At 41.4% G+C, this 19,957-nt stretch overlaps 1 protein-coding gene across 3 annotated transcripts in view; it reads right to left on the reverse strand.

The window, feature by feature from the left end:
- Window positions 1-19,957, reverse strand: part of LOC101872730 (cadherin-4) — a 457,816-nt gene that overhangs the window by 36,549 nt on the left and 401,310 nt on the right. For all 3 annotated transcript variants that reach the window (XM_031047633.2, XM_031047634.2, XM_034066742.1), the window contains one exon: window positions 5,991-6,128. In XM_031047633.2, coding sequence (XP_030903493.1) covers window positions 5,991-6,128 — 138 coding nt within the window. The remainder of the gene's footprint in view (window positions 1-5,990; window positions 6,129-19,957) is intronic.

Below are 19,957 nucleotides of genomic sequence, written 5' to 3' on the forward strand. Positions count from 1 at the left end.
ATGTACTTAGGAAACCCCAAATCGCTGGCAGGCTGACTTGGTTTCCAATTTTGGTTTCCTACCTCCATTAAACATCCTTTCTCCAAACTAGACCTATTTACATCTTTGCATCGCACTTATTTGGAAGTCAGTATCTTGCATCCTGAAGGAAAAGCTGAGGGTTTTCTCATATACAAACATAGCTCACACTGGCTATTTCTGCAGCTCTGGATAGCATTGCTTTTGCATTAGTTAATGCACAGCATATTTTTTACCCCAAACAATTGACATCATAATGCACACAGAACAAGGAGTACGATTTTGATTTATGCTTGTTTGCTTTTCCAGAATCTTGGCAAATTCACAGAGCAGGAGGACTCAGCCAGCATTATGCCAGCTGTGAAAAAGGCACATTTGATTCTAGGAAATATTAGTGTTCTTGTTCAAGACACTGAAAAAATCTTATCTGGATTATTATATACAAATTGGGTCAGAAGAAAGATATCTGAGCAGAGCCTGGAGCACAGCAGGGACAGCAAGATAAGCAGGGGAACAGAAAGCTGTAAAGTAACAAGGGGTTGGAGGAGCTTGGCTTGTTCAGTTTCACCAAACAATATGCACTAGCATATCAGGGTGGAGGTGGAAGAGAATATGGGAAGGAAACATCAAAAATGAGAGAGGGAAGGACTACTGTAAAGGCCAACGCTAGCATGGCAGCACTGCACTGAGAGCCTGCTTCACTTTCAAATTTCAAAGCATTTCTCAGCATGGGCTCATCAGCATTTTCAATGGTACTCAGTGCAGCCAGAATACCTGTCAGACAAAGGTCAGGCATTTTTGGCAGTGCAACGCCAAAACCAAAAAGCCCATTTAACACGGGTCTCCATGGCATTTTGCTCATGAAGCAACAAGCTCTTCAACTGCAGATTTCACTGCTTACTGATTTAGCCAGAGATGAGTCTGATCTGACACAATTAAACAGCCCAGTTAAAAAGGGGCAAGAACTGCTTTTTCTAATGTACCTGCAACAAGTACTTGCTCCTCCAATAACTAGTGAAATCCACTTTGTAACTAGATTAACCTTACCCAGCTATACATGTTCTTCTGCTAGACTGTGACCCTCTCTGTACACAGGGTGTTATTCTGTACCGCGTGCTCTGCTTTGAGTTCACAACCAGTCTTTGATCAGATTGCTTTTACCAGGCCAGCAAGAGTCAATGCTGCCTGGGCACTGTGAGCTGGGAAGCACCCACCCCTGGCCAATAGTTCATTCCTAAACCTTTAGAGCTGTTCCTAATGGCATTCAGTGGCCAGATTAGCCAGCGAAGCAGCATGGTGAAGGGGATGCAGCCCTAGAGCTGCCTCTTTAAAACATACTCCACTGGATTCAGCCTTGGAAGAGGAGATTCTCAAAGCAGTGCCAAAGGGCAAATTTTAAAGTAGCTTTAAATAAGACCTCCTAAGGCTCAGGAGCTTAAAGAACTTCAATAGCCCAGGTTCTTTTTTTCCTTTCCTTTCTTCCCTTTTCTGTTTTTTAAAGGAGATGTTGATTGCCAGGCAGGTTTTCCCAAGAACCCACAACCTCAACTAATCACAAGCACTTCAGCCCTGCAAAATAATATTTCCCTTACACAGGCTACTATAAAAACAAGTTCTGCACAGTAGGCAAATTTAAAATAACTTTTAATTAACATTTAAGACACAGAAGTCTGATCATGCAAATTCATCTGCGTCTCCTCTCGGCGCCTGATTGTTCCTGATTGAATACGATAAAAATAGACTTTGTATGAGTCAAGTGTAGGCATGGATTTCTTTCACTTCTCCTCCCCTCTGATTATGAATTTCCTTGGGTAAAGTGGAACCCCCTGGATGGCCATTAACAGTATCATGGGTCAGCCTGGAAAAAACATCCTACCTGATATGAATTCACTGGAATTAAAGGCATTCCTTCTGTGAGTAAAAAAGATGCTCCCACATTGCACAAAATCTCACCCGAGACTACCCAGCATTGTCTCAGCTGACTTTTAATCTCTGAAATACTAACACTAATTTCACTGCAACCCCCTGTATCTGAGATGAGCATCTGGCCAGAGGCTCAGCTACGGATCTGTATTAACACGAACAGAATGCAACTCGCCTGCACATGAGAGATAAATATTTGAAGGGAGGCTGAGGAATTTCCACATAATTAAAACATGTCAGAGGGCATGACCCTGTTGCAAGGAATAAGGTCTTTGTATAAGGGAGAACACACTGATACCATTTCCATTATCTTGTAACAGGAATAGAGCCAGTTTCCCCAATAAAGCTTCCTACAAAGCCGTTGTAACACAGCCTTGTCAAAATGTCACTATGTTACACCAGTAAGCAACAATGTCACATGAAGAACACAACACAAAGAGCACGTTGAAATCCCTTAGCTATCCAGAACAGTGTTCCCTGGGTCACGGTCCTGCACTAAATCATTACAATTGCCCAGAATAGGAGCCTCTGATGTTAACAGCGTTTCACGAGATGCTCCGCTCTCCTGGTACAGATTTGATTGCTTCCTGATCTGGGACGGTCTTTCATGAGAGATTTCCTCAGTGTTAGCTCTCTGATGCTTCTCAGCATGGCCAGAAAGCATCCCAGGTAAGAAAACATTCACCATCACAATAAACAGAGCTGGAAAGGATTACAGGAGATCACCCTCACTGTGCCCCAGCACCTCACAGTTCAATGCAGGTAGTCCTGGTTGTGACTTCCAGGACTGGTCAATGCCCCTTGCTGGTGGAGATTGTATTCAAGTTAACAGATGGCTTTAATTTAAAATTGCTTTCATCTCAAGACTGTGATTCCTCCCACCTTCTGGTATAATTTCAGTTGGGGCTGCTTCTTCCCCTGCTGTTGTGCAGGATCTTCCCCCAGCCTTTCCAGTGATGTTCTAGAGGGTGTGAAATCCACATCAATCTATTTTCATGTAAGCAAGCTATCTTTCTGGAGTTTTACTGGAGTATCTTCTATTTGTACTCTTAAGGATCTTCTGTGTTACTTTATTGCTCTTTTTCCACTTGTTATTTAGCACTACACGTGATCACAGCCCATCTGGTATTTTGGATGTCCATTAGCTAACACACCCCCACAGGTTACCCTGTGAACGTGCCATTTTGGCACTTGCATGCCTGTGTCTAAACTTTCAGATGGTCTGTGCACGCAGGTCTCTTCTCCCCCTGCACAGCGTGCTCAGCTGCAGATGTGACCAGCCTTCCTTGACCATCCCAGTGGCTGTTTTCTTCTCTCCCATCCTGTTGTTAAATTTTACGCAGCAACATTAATTCCTGCTGCTGAATACATGAGCTGTGACACCAGCGTGATGCAGTGTCTGCCTGAGCTACATTCTTACCCAGAAATGATTAAGTCTAAAACCACTCTGGGTGAATGACAGGTAATTTAGGAGCACTACAGGGTGGGCCTTTGTATGTGTCTATGCTGAATACGGTTCCTTGAGTTCCTTTTGTCTGGCAGCTTTCCAAGAGCAAACCACAGTTTCAGTTATTCAGCCTATTTTGTTTTTACAACAGCATCTCAATACACGAGTATCCAAAATATAAATATCCCATATCTCTCCAAACAGTCCCCAGTCTTAAAAGAGACCATGGGCTTTCTTACCCTCTGAGGAGCTGTGGATTTCCTGAAAAGAGATTTCTGCTGGTTTTTAGAGGTATTAAAATGCAGATCAGCCTATTTGAGGACAGCGAGAAGATTCAGCTCAGGTTTATAGAGACAGCCTGATGCTGTTCTCTTTGTCAGTCAGGGGAAAACCATATTATACTTTCATACTCATGTGAAATTCATCCTGCCTATACCCGAAAATATATCAAAGATATTTGTTTCCGCAGAATCAGAAAATATAACTGTAAAACACCACTGGTTTTCAAGCCTTTATAAAGTCTCGTGTTCTACTGTATAAAGCCCTTTGGTTCTTGAAAAATCCTCAATGATTGAAATTAGATAAATAATGCTACACAACTCTGCTTAGAGGAAGAGTAGTGTTTTGTAATCCATTTAACACAATCCTATGGGTAATTCTCTTAATGTATTTTATTCCTTCCACGTGTAACACTCAGAAACATTAAATACTCAGGATTCACCTGAAAGCAAATTTCCGTTATCTCACCTGCATCAGATTCAGCTTTGGAAAGTGTTTTGGAAAGTCATTAAAATTCACCACATCGGGAGGGACACTGCCTACCAGAAGGTACTGATGTGCAGGTGTGACTACCCCTTATGCAGCTCATCCTGCTACCCAAAGCCTCAGCTCCAGACTTGTGCTTGGAAAGAATCAAGCAACCTGGGTCATCTGGAACAACCTGTGTTTGAATGACATGGCCACTAGATGTCATTCCTTTTTCACTCAAATGGAAGTTAAAGTAGTATTTACCTGGCAGAATAAGGTCCCCTGCAAACACTAGGAAGCTGGAGTATGCTTATTGCAGTGGTGAAGAGTCCCATGGCCTGAGAGACACAAAACTCTAACACTGGATGCTACAACAATTCCCAGAGTACAATCCCATGCTGGAAGGAGAAAGGACCACATACCCCAAGACTTCTATCAGATTTTTATGGCTCTTCACAACTTTACACATCATACTTAAGAAGATATTCAATGCTAACTTTGCAACATAAAGCTCAGTGTGTTTGCTATGACAGGTATAAAGTACATGTGCTGCTGTTCAGCCCACCCTATACAGAGGCTGCAGATTGACATCCAGATCTGAAAAACAGCTGGGTCCCTGTTTTTCTCTGGTTCAGGAAGAATTTAGTGGAATCTAGTCACTTTGTCAGAAAATTCTGGCACTGCTCAGGAGCTGAGCACATCGCATCCACAAGCACAGGACCTGATAGCAATGGGAGGGAAGGACCCAGACTCCACAGCTGGCATGGAGCACACCTGAGTCCGCAGTGGCATAAACTGGGCTCTGCATGAATGCCTTGAGTTCTGCGATGTATTTATAGCTTGTAAGAGTATGGCTAAGGGGAAACTTTAGTACTTCCTTAATAAATATTTGCAGACCCTTTAAGGTGGAATGAAAATTCAGAATAATATGAGTAGTAAAGGGATTCCTCAAAGGATGCTCAGTGACTTGAGCACAATGCAGTCAGACTTTCAGTATTTTTAAAGATTTGGTATCAGTTTAAGATACATCATTTACTGCTCCTTGTAGACCTTCAGGTGAATATAGACAGTGGATTTCTCATTTAATAGCAATTTTAGAAACGTCAGAGCAGAAGAGGTCTACATACTATGCACATTTCAGATGTTTTGTGTCTTATCAGAAGGCTGGAAAGAACCAGAGCCCATTATTTCAACTTCCAACTCTTCATTTTTACCTCAAACAGCTTTAAAAAGCTGTCATTTGCAATCCATTTTTTCCCCATTGTCCCCCAGTAATAGCAACTGGGAGCAGATGAGGACGTAATAAAGAAATACTGTGCTAATATAAGAAAGACCTTTAACTGATTAAAACCAGATGTACTGATGAATGTATACGCATTTACTGCCAGCACACACAAATACATCTGTTAGAGCTGTCAATGAAGACAGATTTTACTGGATACCTGTTACCATATAGAATATTTACTGCTTCCTTGAAATCGTATTCAAGGTAGTAAACCTAAAATATCTCTTACTGCTCAGGATTTTACTACAAGTAATAATAACTCTGATATGCCTATAGCCAGTTGTGTAACAACTGTATCCTCTTTGGTGTATTCGGACATCCTCTGTTTACCACATTATTTCGGCTTCTTTAGTACCTTAGCAAAACTGGTCATCAAATTGTTTTGCTAGTTCATGAATCATTCTTTTTTATCTTTTTTCTCCCCTTTTTCTGCCTGAAAGTCTTTGTTCCATGTTATCTATCACATTCTTCCTATCTGCCAAACCAGCTAAGAGAGATGAAGGATATAAACATCCATGAATTACAAACATATGTGTCCATGCATCCTGGTGCTGATGTATCAATACTTACAGTGCTTGTAGTGAATTCGGGTGGGTTGTCATTCACATCTGTCACTGTAATGATTGCTGTTGCCGTGTTTGAGAGACCGTAGTTAAGATTTCCTTCCATATCTGTGGCTTGAACAATGACTATATACTGCTGAACTTTCTGGAAAATGAAAAGAAAAAGATTAGGAATAAAAATGCATCCTGTAAAATGCTTTGATTTATTTTCCGTGTACGAGTGCAATCTTTATGCACACTAAGAAGTTAATCAGATTTCAAATGTTAGTAAAAAACCCCCGGATCTTGTTATTTTGAAGGGATTTTTACATAGATTGGTGGATAGCACCCATTTTATGGAAAAATAAAAATCTTATGGGCAAAATTCCTTGGTCAAAACAGACATTTCTGGGTTTTTTTTTAAGTATTTTCGGCAACATTAGCTTCTGCCTTCTGAAACCAGTAAAAATTCTGCTAATGTGTTTTCATTGAAAACATCACTAAGAACATTACACTCCCAAAATTGACAGCAACATTAGGTGGCAGCTTTCCAGCTCGTTCTGCTCACATAGTTCGATGCCCACAAAGCATTTTGATACTTAAAATACTCCCCATGTTTCAATCCTTAACACAATCTTGGTAAATAAGGAGAATTTTAGTCCAGTATGAAAAAAAAATAAATATTCAGTGCAATAAAGGGAAGTTCAGCAGAACTGATTCAAATTCCTGAGCACTCCAAGCAACCTGGCTCTTAAAGAAAAAACCTTACAGAGCCAGCCATAAAAATCACCCATTAAAGCTCTTCTAAAAGACACTGTATGTCAATGTGACTGGAAAACAAACCTGAATAAAACAGAGGAAGGCATCTGAGCTTGCACGTGTGTACATCTCCCTAGGATGTCTCTTTACTTTGGAATATCTGCCCCTTCCACGAAAAGCCTCCTCATCTTTAAAACTGGCCTCAACAATAACTGTTTTATTTGGATCAGCAGAATTTACTATTGATGCCTACTCGTGTTGTGCTCAGGGTATGCAGAGCACTTCCCAGGTGGGTATGAAAGAAAAGATCGTCTCCTGAAATACGGGCAGAGTGATGTGCCAAGAACAAGGAAGGAATTCAGCCAAAATCAGTGTGACTCAGGGAAAAACTACACATTACACTCTCTTCCTTAAGGTTTAAGGCATAATTGCAGATATGAGCTGGAGTGCAAGGAGCAAGCAGATCTGAGGGCACATCAGAGAGCCTGAAGGGTGTGAAGAACCAAACAGAGGCACACTGTTATGCAGGAAAAGCTTTCTGCAAAGCCAAGTGGAGGGACTCCGCTGTGAGGACAAACTGGATGCTGGACTGCTCCTGCTCTCAGAACACACATTAGATTCTCAAGGGCTGCTCCTTTCCTGTGCTGATGTTACAAGCCTGCATAAAATGTCAAATGTCCTTTGAAATCTCCAAAGGCAAGAATCAGGTCAATTAGGTCTCTCCACTCCTACATAAACATTCTCGAGGTGCTGTAATTGGCTTAATACTATAATTCTTTTGAGTTGCTAGAATAACAGAGATCTGAATTTCAACTTTACCTTGATTCCAGGATTTAACTGACAGATATTAACCTGCTAAATTGACAGCCCATCACATACAGGGATCCATCAGCAACTTGCAACTGGAATATATTATGGAAATGCACCTCCATTATCTCTTGCCACCTTGTATAATAGAACATGAGGGAGAAACTATTGTTAGCCTTTGATTTTCCTCACACAAAGGGTTGCTGTTCATTACTCCATTGGTAAAGCACTAGGTAATTGGAAAGCTGAAATGTTCTTATTAGTGAATGTAATTTCTATTTCATATTTAGCTTTTCCTTTCGTATTCTCTCTTACAGTCAACCTGGGAGGTTGACAGAAGTATTCTCTAACAGGCCAAATCCTTGTGAACCAAATTAGGTTTAAATCTTAGAAGAGGGAGGAAAATGTTTAAAAAAAAAAACAAAACCAGGAGCAATCAGACCTCACATAAATGAGAAAATCATTCAGAGGCCCACATGAGAGATTCCATTTCAACAGTGCATTTAAACGGCAAAGCCATCTCTACCGTTGTTCACCGCAGTGAGATGGAGACACGTAATTCCCAGCATTTCTGATGTGATGGCATAGCTGTAACATGTTTGTTATTGTAAAAGCTTCAGTGCTTCAGCAGCAACTGCAGGAAAAAAATATGTTCCTTCCTTCCCATCAGCTGAGAGAGCAATAAAACAGCTTCCATTGACAGGGGTGCTTCTGTTTTAGGGTTTTTTTCCTACTTCGTGGTGGTTTTCTATTTCACAGCTCATGGATGTGTCCACTGGAGCTAGCCAGGACCATCACAGCAGTGAGCCTCTGGAAACGGGATGGCAAAAGCAGCTCTGCTTCTGTGCCAGAAGTGATTCCATAGCTCGTGACAGCATTATCTAAACTCTGAGAACAAGCTGTAGACTGCGGGTAAGGTCACACTCTGTCTGCACTGCACTTTTTCATACCGTGACCCAGCCTCTAAACTCCCACCGCCTTCAGCTCCTTTATTCACGTCTCAACCAAAGCATCCCCTGGAAAAATGAATTTTCTCATACAAGAGGGGGTAAGGGACTAGAAAGTCTCATTTAAAAGCTTTGTTAACTTCACAATTTTACTGCTTATTAAATTATACATACTCCAACGACACACACATCTCTGTGTGTGCATACTCACAGACACTGTCTTATTAATCTCAGATTTACAATAAGGTTCTTTTATTTAATAAAATACCTTTCCCTGAGCATCACAGCAGTGTTAATAAAACCCCACACAAATTCAGAATGATAAATTAAAGTTAAAAAAAGATTTTATCAATCACATAATACAATGCCAAAAAAGAAAATGTCCAGAATTTAGTGATGTACGAATATACCAGCCACAAAGAGCATAAGGATGGGATGAAAGGAAGGATGGCAAAGGAGCATTGCAAGCATGCAAGCCCAATCCTAGTGTGAAATTACAAGGAATTATAGGAGATCTCGAATGGATGGAGTGATCAGGTAGGATTTTTAGGGGAATGCATGCATCTCAGATGGGTGCTGTATCTCTCAGGATACTGGAGGCAGCTGCAGCAATCAGGGACATATGAGAAGTAAGCTGGTGGTGCGAACTTAAGAGACATCACCAAAGCTACACTGATTTCCATCTGCTGAAGACATAGCTTGTGTTTAGAGCAAAAGTGCAATCTGTCATGGAGAATGGCCTTGGTTGTACATAAAGTTGTACAAAACACAGACATGTAAATCATAGACGTGTAAACCACAGAAACATTTAGGTTGAAAAGACTTTTAAGACCACCAAGTTCCACTGTAAACCTGAGACTGCCAAGACCACCAAATAAAGTAACCTGAGATTTGTCAAACCTTTAGGCACTCAATTGGCATCCATGTCCAGTTCTGAAAGGCTCCTGTGTGGGCATGCAAGAGTAGTGCTTTTAGGTATCTAGTTTTAGTTTATGACTAATTCAATCTCCAGTGAGATTGGCCCCAGCAGATAAAAACTTACCGATTTCTTTTGTTTTTTTCCTGTAGCTAACCTTTTTGCTCTTGTGCATTAAGCTCATTTTATTGAACTATTCAATCAATTTCAACATGTCCTTCCAATTTGTCACAACATCTCCAGGGGCGTCTTAGTTTGTTGTCCTAATATTATTAGTATTGTTACAACTATTAAAAAACAAAATAGGCAGCCACATGCCCCCAAGCACAAGAGACATTTTCTTGATGGCATTTTAATCATACAGAATAATTCTTATATTCTCTTTCTTTACAAAAATGACATTTTAGATAGCACAGGGCAAAAAATGACAGTATTGCAGTAACATAAAATGGTCCTAACCCAGAGAAATGAAATGGTTAGTGCTGGCTCATGTCTATTTTCTCATCGACCAACACTCCCAAGTCCTTCTCCACAGGGCTGCACTGAATTTCCTTTTTGCCCAACCTGTAGCTGTGCCTGGGATTGCTCCGACCCAGGTGTAGGACCTTGCACTTGGCAGAGAAGGCTGTGTGGAGACCTCATAGCAGCCTTCCAGTATCTGAAGGAGGCCTACAGGGATGCTGGTGAGGAACTATTCATTAAGGACTGTAGTGATAGGACAAGGGGTAATGGGTTGAAACTTAAACAGCAGAGGTTTAGACTGGATATAAGGAAGAAATTCTTTACTGTTAGGGTGGTGAGGTACTGGAATGGGTTGCCCAGGGAGGTTGTGAATGCTCCATCCCTGGCAGTGTTCAAGGCCAGGTTGGATGAAGCCTTGGGTGACATGGTTTAGTGTGAGGTGTCCCTGCCCATGGCAGGGGGGTTGGAACTGGATGATCTTAAGGTCCTTTCCAACCCTGACTATTCTATGATTCTATGATTCTGTGTTTGCTCTGATGGTGATGCTGTGGAACTAAAGAAACGAGCCTCTGCCCCAAGGGGTCCAGGCTAAAAACCCAGCCTCAGTGAAGTCCCTGGGAGGCCCTGTGGGCAGTATTTTTAATAAATCTAACCAATTGTCACACTAGAAGAATCTAAATGTGCTGCTTAAGCAGAAGAAAAAAATCCTCATCTTGATACATGCAGAGCTTTTAGTCTGACCTAAAAACTAAGAAGGGCCCTTGAAGGAAAAAATTAGGAAGGACAGAATAATTAAAGAAAGTGTGGCAGATCTAATATGTCTGCTCTTCTGTCAATCATCTGATACACTGCCACAAAGAAATACATTGGCTAAATTCCAGAAGATGGGAATGTGTTGAAGAAATTAGTTAAACTGATTAATAGGAAGTTGATCAAAGGCTTGGTTGAAAAAGAAGTGCCTTGTACAGGAAGAAGTAACAGCTTGGAAGAAAAGTAACCTGACAAATAATAGAAACTAGATGTGTACAAAATATAAGAACACGCAGCAAGGGACTAGTAACAAAACTCTTCTGGAAGCTGGTTTATCAGACACAAGCAAGGAGGACTGGCATCATGTTCCACCAGCTCCCTGTTGCTGAACAGGTCACAGGTACTTCTGGTGAATCCATAGTCTTCAGTATCAGCTTTGAAGATAAGGCAATATTAATTCCCTGTGCCAAGACTGAGGCTTCATCGGGATGCTGTGCACAATCCAGGTCCCCTGTATTTGCTGCTAAGCAACCCAGATCTGACCAGATGCTGGCAGTGAAGAGCTCATCACAGGAGAAGAGCCTGGAAGAGCTTGGCTTGTTTAGTCTAGCCAGATGAAGGCTGATAGCAGATATGATTGCTGACTATAAATACATCAGGAGGATAAACACTAGGAAGTCAAAGGAGCAATTTAAACTAAAGGACAATGTTGACACAAGAATAAATGGGTCTAAACTGGCCATGAATAAAATTAGGCTGGAAATTAGTAGGTCCTTCACCACTGAAGGAGTGAGATGCTGGAGCAATCTAATACAGGGTCTGAGGAGCAAAAATGTTCGAAAGAATACATTAAATTAGGGATAAAATCCTTTTGGTCTAGGTAGAAATTATGACAAATTGAGCTAAATCAGAACTTGAATCTCTCAGCATTCACTGGGTACAAAAAACTTTTTAGGAAGAGAAAGAATAAAACCCCTTTCAGTCCAAACACCATAACACTTCTGTGTGAAAATGGCTTAAGACTTAACACTGATTGATACCAGTGAACCAGCCCATTCCATCCACACAAAAGAAAAGGTGCCTCAAACAAAATTATAGTTATTGCAAGAGGCTCTTCCCATCAAGAGACAGGCTGGCACGAAAGACAAATCCCTGGCTGAGCTGAGCATGGTCTTGCCAAGAGACGTAATAAACAAAAGTAAATCATATCCAGAGGAAGAGTCTAAAAAGAACAAAGTATTTCAAAATGAAGTTCTAGTAATGAAGTGCTGTGATCCCAATTTTCAAATGTGCAAACACAGTGTTTTCAGGAATGTGGCTGTTCCTGGTTTACACATGCAATTATTATAAATCACACAGGAGCTGGGTAACTGTGCATACTGAAGTCCAGAAACGCAGTAATTATGTGATTAAATTAATCTGCATTACGGACAAAAGGTTTGTAAAATTAGGACCTACATTTTCAAAGCTCTGTACAAATATTGTCCAATTAATTACCACTTCCTGAAAAATGTCTGACTAGCTAATTTTAACATCGTGTCTGGTAAAGCAAATAGGATTACTAGGATGCTGCTGTAGGATGTACTGAAAAGGAATCTATTGGTGAAGGAGATAGAAAATCTAAATCCTATTTCCTCCCATGGTTATCCTCCCATCTTCTTTGTATTTACGTGTTTCTGTATCTCCCCTTACTCTTGCAATGCCAATGGGAAGAATATAGGATGTTCTGGATGTTTTCTAAATCGTTTCTTTACATGCTACTGAGGTTTTGATGCTTACTTTCTTTGGTAAGAGACTGCTGACGGTGAACACAGAAGTAATAAATATTGTACTAGAGCCAGGAAAGCTGATTTGAAAACAAACAAACTCCCCCCAAACATTCACTAGACTTTAGCAGAAATACTTTTGCCAAGAAGATCTAACTAGCTGTCATTTAAACAAAGCTCACAAGCAGATCTTTTAAAGCATTTATCCCTCAATACTCCCTACTTAGGCATAGCTAAATACAAACACAGATTTCCAGAGAAATGCTCAGTGGAGAAGGCAGCATTCACAGAACAACCAGAGCACCTGACACCTTTCCCAGCTCCCCCCCATCCCCACCCCCCCAGAGACAGTGGAGGTGGTGAGTGAGCTTCAGCCATGTGCCAGAGTCAAGCAGAGCCTTTGATATAACTTGACCTTTTCATTTCTTACACACAGCACAGCATTATGTCATGTACGTAGCACCCTCAGCAGACATCAAACCCCGGGTCTGTGAAACTTAACACACAAGCTGCTGCTGCCTGAGCTAAAAAGACACAGTTTTGCTCCATCTCAACCTCTCTATACAGGACCAGCTACTATCAGAGGCGTTCATGCTTCTGCTAGGGCAGGGTTGGAACAAGGGAGGGGACCCCATTTTTTAAACTAACTGTGCTTAGTGCTGCACAGTCATGAACAGTGAAGCAAACAGTCAGGTTTATCTTCTCCACCTGGCTAGGGTTATATTGACTTCTCTTCCAGCATTGCACAGTGTTTCCCATCTGTGGTGATCTGGCATATTAGATTTTATGAGGTAGCTGCAATTGCATTGCTCCTGGGGCAGTGCCTTAGTCTGACTCTAGCAGAGCACAGCTCACCTCCTGCAAACAGCAGTGTGTTAGTTAAGCTGGCTTTCTTCCTTAGCAAAGGTGTCAATGTGAAACACCTCAGGCTCTGACATACAGGTCAGACCCCCTGAATTCTTGCTACCATCTGACCAAACCTGCCTTTCATCCAGATATTGATGAATGTCTTCAGCTCAGGAAAAGCCTCACTTCACCACCCACAGCTCCCCAAACCACATGTTGAAGCACATTCCCAGCTCACCCATGCCATTAAAACTAAGCCCAGCAGTTCACACCAAAGCATTTCAGCCTGGTAGCATTGCACAGAGAGCTGGAGGCCAGGGAAGCCGGCACACACCAAGCAAACCCCCATGGGAGATGTTTCTCTGCTGTTCTCCAGGGTTGAAGCATGCTGAAGACCATCCCCAGCTCACACACATTCCACTCCCATGGGTGCTGTACTCAACTGGAGCCTACAGAGGAGGTGGGAGAGGATGACATCTCGTGCTAACCCTCTGCCATCATCACTGTGTGCATAACTCAGAAAGGAGGAAAATAGGAGTCTGAAGAGCACTTCTAGGGCTTGCTCTGACTCACTGGGTGTCTTCACCCACACCAGCAGGCTGAAAGGGCTGCTTCAGAAACCAGCTTAACATATGCCAAGTTTCTCTGAAACAAATAAAGGTTCAGCGGCCACAAGCCAACCCCAGGATTGGCATTTGGCACTGCATCTATATTGACAATCAGTCTTTAATAGCTTTTCACCTGGCAGCCTGATTAACGACCAGCAATTGAACTTTTTAACACTTTCCCAGAGCACTTGAGACTTGTAACCCACCTTATATAAGTAATCTATTTCTCTTTAAAGCTACTCCACTTTCAGATAGTATTTTAATGTGTTACAATTTACACATTTTAACCCATTCAGGACCAGCAGACACATCATCAACTCTTCCAGCCTCTCCAAAGGTGGGTGTTTAATCTCCCATGTAGGTGTAAATGGGACCTGCTCCAGCTCAGCAGCTATTTTCTCTTCTTTGTAGCAGCTTCTGAAAGCAAAATAGCTTCTGGTGGTGGATACAACACTCAGCAATAGTGAACTGAGCTTTTGTATGAAAGCATAAGGAAGTGCTCTAGAAGTTACCAGGAAGAAAGCAAATACGATCGTTTTATCACAGAGAGGTCATAACATCAAAGAACACTGGAAAGCCTTTCCGGAGTCACTCTGTTTGTCCTTTCAGTAGTGTGAGACCAAACAGTTCAGTGGCTGTTGCCCCTGGTTGCCTTTTTTTCTGTTATTCAGGCAGGGAAAGTGGTAGAAGTGGAAACCTTTCCAAAGGCCATGCTGGGTACAGAGCAGACCCTAGCAGTCACACTGAAAGCCTTCCAGCACCCTGGCTGTGTGCCCCTGGACATACAGGACAGAAAAGTGAACCAAGCTGAACTGCTCATCTGCCTAATTTCATTGTGAGAGCCAGGGGTGTGTGAACAGCCAGCTCCAGGAACTGTGTTACTGACTGAGACTCTCATCTCAGAAAGTGATCTGCTAGCTGTCAGGGATACAAAGGGAAGCTTAGAAATAAATACTCCAAACACTAAAAAGCCCAGAAACAAAACCAGAACCTCCCCAGTAGAAAAAATAGTAACAATGACCAAGGATCACTTTCATGAGTTTCCTAATGCTAGTGCTAGCAAGGCTGCACAGAGGAAGGGCTGCATTCAACAAGAACAGAGATGCTTGAGTGTGATATGCAGCAACCACATTCATATGATATACATATATAGATAGATATCTGTATTCTATATTTTTTATAGTGAGTTTTATTCCTGAGGGATCAGACACTGAGCTCTCAAGATTTTGAAGAAACACCCAAGCTGAAACCCCACTGTGGTCAACACATGAAGAATGCCAATGGAGCAACTTCTGCCTCAGGAAAGGGACCTACTGGAAAAAAACATCCACCAAAATAGTCAACTGACCCAAATGCACCATGCAGAGAGATTACCACGCTCTGAACCCCAGATGGCCAGCACATACAGCAGCAACATGGTTTGAAGTATGCTGTATACAAAGTTAATAGCAAAGTTGGGTCTGTTTAACCTGATACTTGTTCTAGATTTCAAGTTGCAGTGGGTGACTATTAGAGGTCACAAAATCTTTTAGCTGATGTTTGAGCACAGACATTTGTCAAAACCTGAATGTAGTTGCTTAAAGAAATGTTAAGACCAAAGAATTGTTTTCGTACCTGAAATAGTACTTTAAAATTGTCCTCATTCCCTACAGCTCAGGCAAAACATAAATAGGACCTCAATACTTCAGGCTGTCACAGTATTTTCAAGTTTCAGGAAGTTTTATAACACGAACATAACATTTGTTGGGATATTTTGGGTTGGGGTCCTTTTTTTTGACAAAGAGAACACCAAGCCTGAAGCAAACAGAAAAAAAGGACTGGGCCGTCTTCAGAAGATACATATGAAAACTAAACCACCATCAAAAAGAGGCCAACATTCTGAAGCATTTATTTTCTAGTCTTAAAATGTTTCACATTCTGATGCTGCACTGAGGAACCTTATAGATTTCCATGCCCAGCCTATTGAAGCTCTTCAGGTGCTATGGACTGACTTCAAAATTATTAACAGAATTACTATCAAAATTATTATCAGAACTCTGCTGTAACAGTGTCACTGACCTTGGATAGTATCAACTTTGCTGTTTAGAAAGACTGACAGTTAATAGGCCTCTCATAGGTTCTCCAATTTAATGCCAAAATTAGAACCACAGTATCATTAGAAATGGGTTACACCCCACTCTTCAGTGATACAAACTGCAGATTAGACAAAGTCCACAAGGAAGCAGGAGGGAAATGAATTACATGCTTCTGATTGTCCCCACTTCCAGACATGCAAGGGGGGTGGCAGTGAGCTGGTATGAGCTACAAATAAATTTCATTTAAAAAAAAGAGATATGACAAATATCTTGTACAATGTATTTTGATTCTGACTACAGCCACTGAGTGGGTGCCAAAACAGAGAAGGGTTGTGATTAAGGCTGCGGGCTGCAGTTCAGAAGACCTGGATTTCTTCTGCATTTTTCCAAACACTCCCCAAGTGACCTTTAGTAGGTCATTTAATTTTTTCCGTGCCTCTAAGAAATTGAAAATAACACTTCAAGATGAAATTAAACCACTTTCTTATCTCTCAGTGATATCATGAGAATAAAAATCCATTAGTTTGCTGAAGCATTCAGCCACTCTGATGAGGAGGGCTGCAGAAGTACCCATCTCCAGCACCCTCCCCTCTGGTGTCATCTGCACTAGGTACTGGTGCAGAAGTTGTCATTCTTTGGCATCTTTGCAGACTCAAGAAGCAACTCTGACCCAGCAGATGCTGCTCTCAATTCCCATCAAGACGTTGCTGGCTTTATGCCCCAAAGATGTCAGGTCATCTAGCAAAGCACTTAAAAGGGGGCCTGAGGAATAAGCCTTCTAATATTTGGCTGAGGCACTTTTTGTAAAACCATGAAATTACATTTGGCTTTCCTTGGGCAGGAAGAGAAGAGCAATAGTTCAATGCCTAGGTGGTCACACAGCAGCCATAGCTGCTGAGAGGTGCCCTTTGGTAAATATGCCAGCACTAAATTGATGCTGCTTCCAGGCTGTGTCTGCCACTCTCTGACAAAAAGAATGAGTGTTGAGAGACAGAAAAAGTCCAAAAACCCCAGGCAGACCACAGAGAAGGGAAAGTAAATAGCAATCTGAGAAACAATTCTTAGAGTGAAAAAATGACCTTCTTTGGATTTGTGCAAACTAAATTTTTCCTACAGTGTGTAACTTCTTGGTGATTACCCAAAGGCCAGGCTTTAGGAGAAAAAAAAAGCCTAGTTATGTCCATTGCACTCTTATAATCCACAAAACCTTTGCTGTCAAATGCTGCCAGAGCAATTTAATAAACAGGGGAATGCCTTAATATATTCTGAAACCTGAAAACCACCCATCATTAGCCCCACATGCTGTTTTCCTACTTTCTCTGCTTTAAGCCATTTAGCTGTTACAGCTCTTTTTCTTGTAAGTCTGACTTCTGTTTTCATCAGCCTGATATGTTTTCTGGTACATCTCGCTTGATTAAAAAGAGGAAGAAAAGCCTTTGACAATCCAGGTAAAACTACCTGCTTCTTTAAGCTCTGCTGAGCTGGAAGCTTGAAAAAGATCATCAAGAAGATCAGTGTAGGTGAATAAATATTCATAATATTGCTCATTATTTATACTTGGACTCATTTTTGCAGATAGGCTTGAAATTCCACACTCATGACACTGTTGCTATAGTCAGACCTTTATTCTTAGGAGCATGAGGTTTTCTAAATCCTGCCAATGCAGTATTTTAAAAAAATCAATGTAATATATTCAACATAATATATGCAAACCATTTCCTCTAATCCTGTGCATAGACACATAGTGAATACAGCACAAAGATCCTGCACTTTAAAATGAATGACAGGCAGGAGCATAATACAAGTCCTGGGAATCTGTACTGGGTTGACTGTATGGTCTAGATGAAATAAACTAATTTGGTGTCATTCGTATCCATTGGTAGGAATTATGTTAAGAAAATAGCTTGGCTAAGTCCTTGCTACCTGCATATCATCTGTGCCTTCACCATTATGAATTGAAGGAAACATCCAAACAGTGAAGGAACAGGTTATAGTCAGAAAAGACACTAATTTAGATTTAGTAGAATGAAAGGTTAGTGGAGAACAGTCAAATAACTGAGAAGAGAGTAACGCAAGAATCTCCCTATTGTATTTCACTTAAAAGCTGTGTTACCCACTATGGATGGGGTCATGTGTCGATCTGCTGAGAGTGTGATTGACAGAGTTACTGGAAAAGAAACTCAATTTGGTTGTGAAGTTAGAAATACAAATGGGGGCTTCTGTCAAAACCAGCAAATTGCTTTGTTTCCCTGCCTATGCTCTTCCAGGTGCTGCACACAAATACTACAGACATGATCAACTGGCCAGGTTAAGTCAGCGTGGACTCTGCTGGAAGACCAACCCCTCATTCAAAAGCCATTGTGGGTCACATGCCTTGTATGCACCACTAATGTTTGGTCTACCAGACCAGCACCAGGCATTGTGAAACATGGGACATACAGCAAAATGTCCTGCCTGCCTCCTCCATTGCTCTCCTCTCCAAACTTTGAGCCTCAAACTTAGTTTTGGTGATGATGTCTGCATCTCTTGGGTTCAATTGCACTCAAAGACTCAGCAGAGAGACACTGCAATGAGGGCTGAAACACAGCTGCTGGTCACTCAGAAGCATTGCAAATGCCTTTTGAAAGATGTGATGCCAGCTTGATGGAAGCCCAACTTCAGTGGGACTTCACCATCCTCCAGCATATGTGTTTTCTACTTTGGAGAGTAAAGACCCATACAACTCAATATAGTGCCTGCTCAGAAGGCTTCAGACAAGAGATAACAGTGGGGAAGTGAGGAACAGGAATGAATGACTCCATGATAAACTGAAAAACTGCTGATAAAGTAAATGACTGAGAAGCCAGGCTGGCAGAGTGCCACTGTGAGAATTCACTGTGATGAGCAGGATGTCTTCTTTCCCATATTGGGCCTGTCAGCTTTAATCAGATCTCTGTTAGCAGAATCACTGTATGTCCAGGTGAGACTACAAAGAGAGCAATCATCATCCAGGAAACAAACTGCTCATGTCAGCAGCAGGAGGAAAAGGTCTGGTCAGAGTAGTTTTGTAGAAAGTGCTCCAGAAGAAGCATATTAATATTCAAAGTGGGAAATGTAAATTCCATGTTTATTAATTTCAAAGAGGAGGGAGTCAACCAAGAAGAATTTTTGATAATCCTAAAATTTCCCAACTGTACAGGGTGACCTTTGTCAGGGCAACTTGGGCCCTTTCTTGGGACCATCTGTAAAATGAGGCTCAAGCAGTAGCCATGAGTCATTTCAATAATTGAAGGCAGAATTTAATTTTCTTAGAGCCTTAATCAAGCAGCATTTAATTTCTATGCCTTTTGTCATCTAAGGGATCTTTGCAAGTGTCAAAGGCCTTTAAATGACCAGGAGCAGGTTCTACCTTATCAGGGGAAACTTTATAAAGGAGTGAGCACCACTGAAACCCCCTTGACAACCTCCCAGGTTCCTGTGACACAGAATTAACTTCAAATTGCCACAAGGCATGAAAGAAGAACTTGTCAACCACCTTTATGTGATGAAATGCAATTCTTGCAGTTATAAAATTGGAGGAATGTAGCAGTTTCTTGGCTATTAGCTGCAAGAGGGAGTTTCAGCATTTCAGTTCTCTCCAGTTCTGGCTATGTTTCCTCTTAGAAAACATTTATGTACGGAAGGGCTGAATTTCACATAAGAAGGAAAATGACCCTGGATTTAGTATCCTGCATTACAAAATACTTAAAAGTAACAGACTGAAATGAAAAAACACAAAGTGTAATTCTGCCAAGATAATTAATCCTTGTTAACCCATGGCCTGATCATGCATGATGCTGCTCTGATGAACTTACTGAAATGCTATAAATAATGGCAGCATATTTTATTTTCTTTGTAGGCATAAATATTGACAAATTCATATTCATTAAACTTCTGTGGGCTGGGAATTACCCCTATTTCTCAAATGGGGAACAGGCAGAGGAATTAAGACAAAGTTATTCAGAGACAAGCTGGGGTATGGATTTGCAGCACCTGGAGTGACTTATGCCCTCCACAGGATCTGTTTCCATGCTCTTCTGT

This window comes from Melopsittacus undulatus, chromosome 10, assembly GCF_012275295.1.
Source record: "Melopsittacus undulatus isolate bMelUnd1 chromosome 10, bMelUnd1.mat.Z, whole genome shotgun sequence".
NCBI classification, from domain to species: domain Eukaryota; kingdom Metazoa; phylum Chordata; class Aves; order Psittaciformes; family Psittaculidae; genus Melopsittacus; species Melopsittacus undulatus.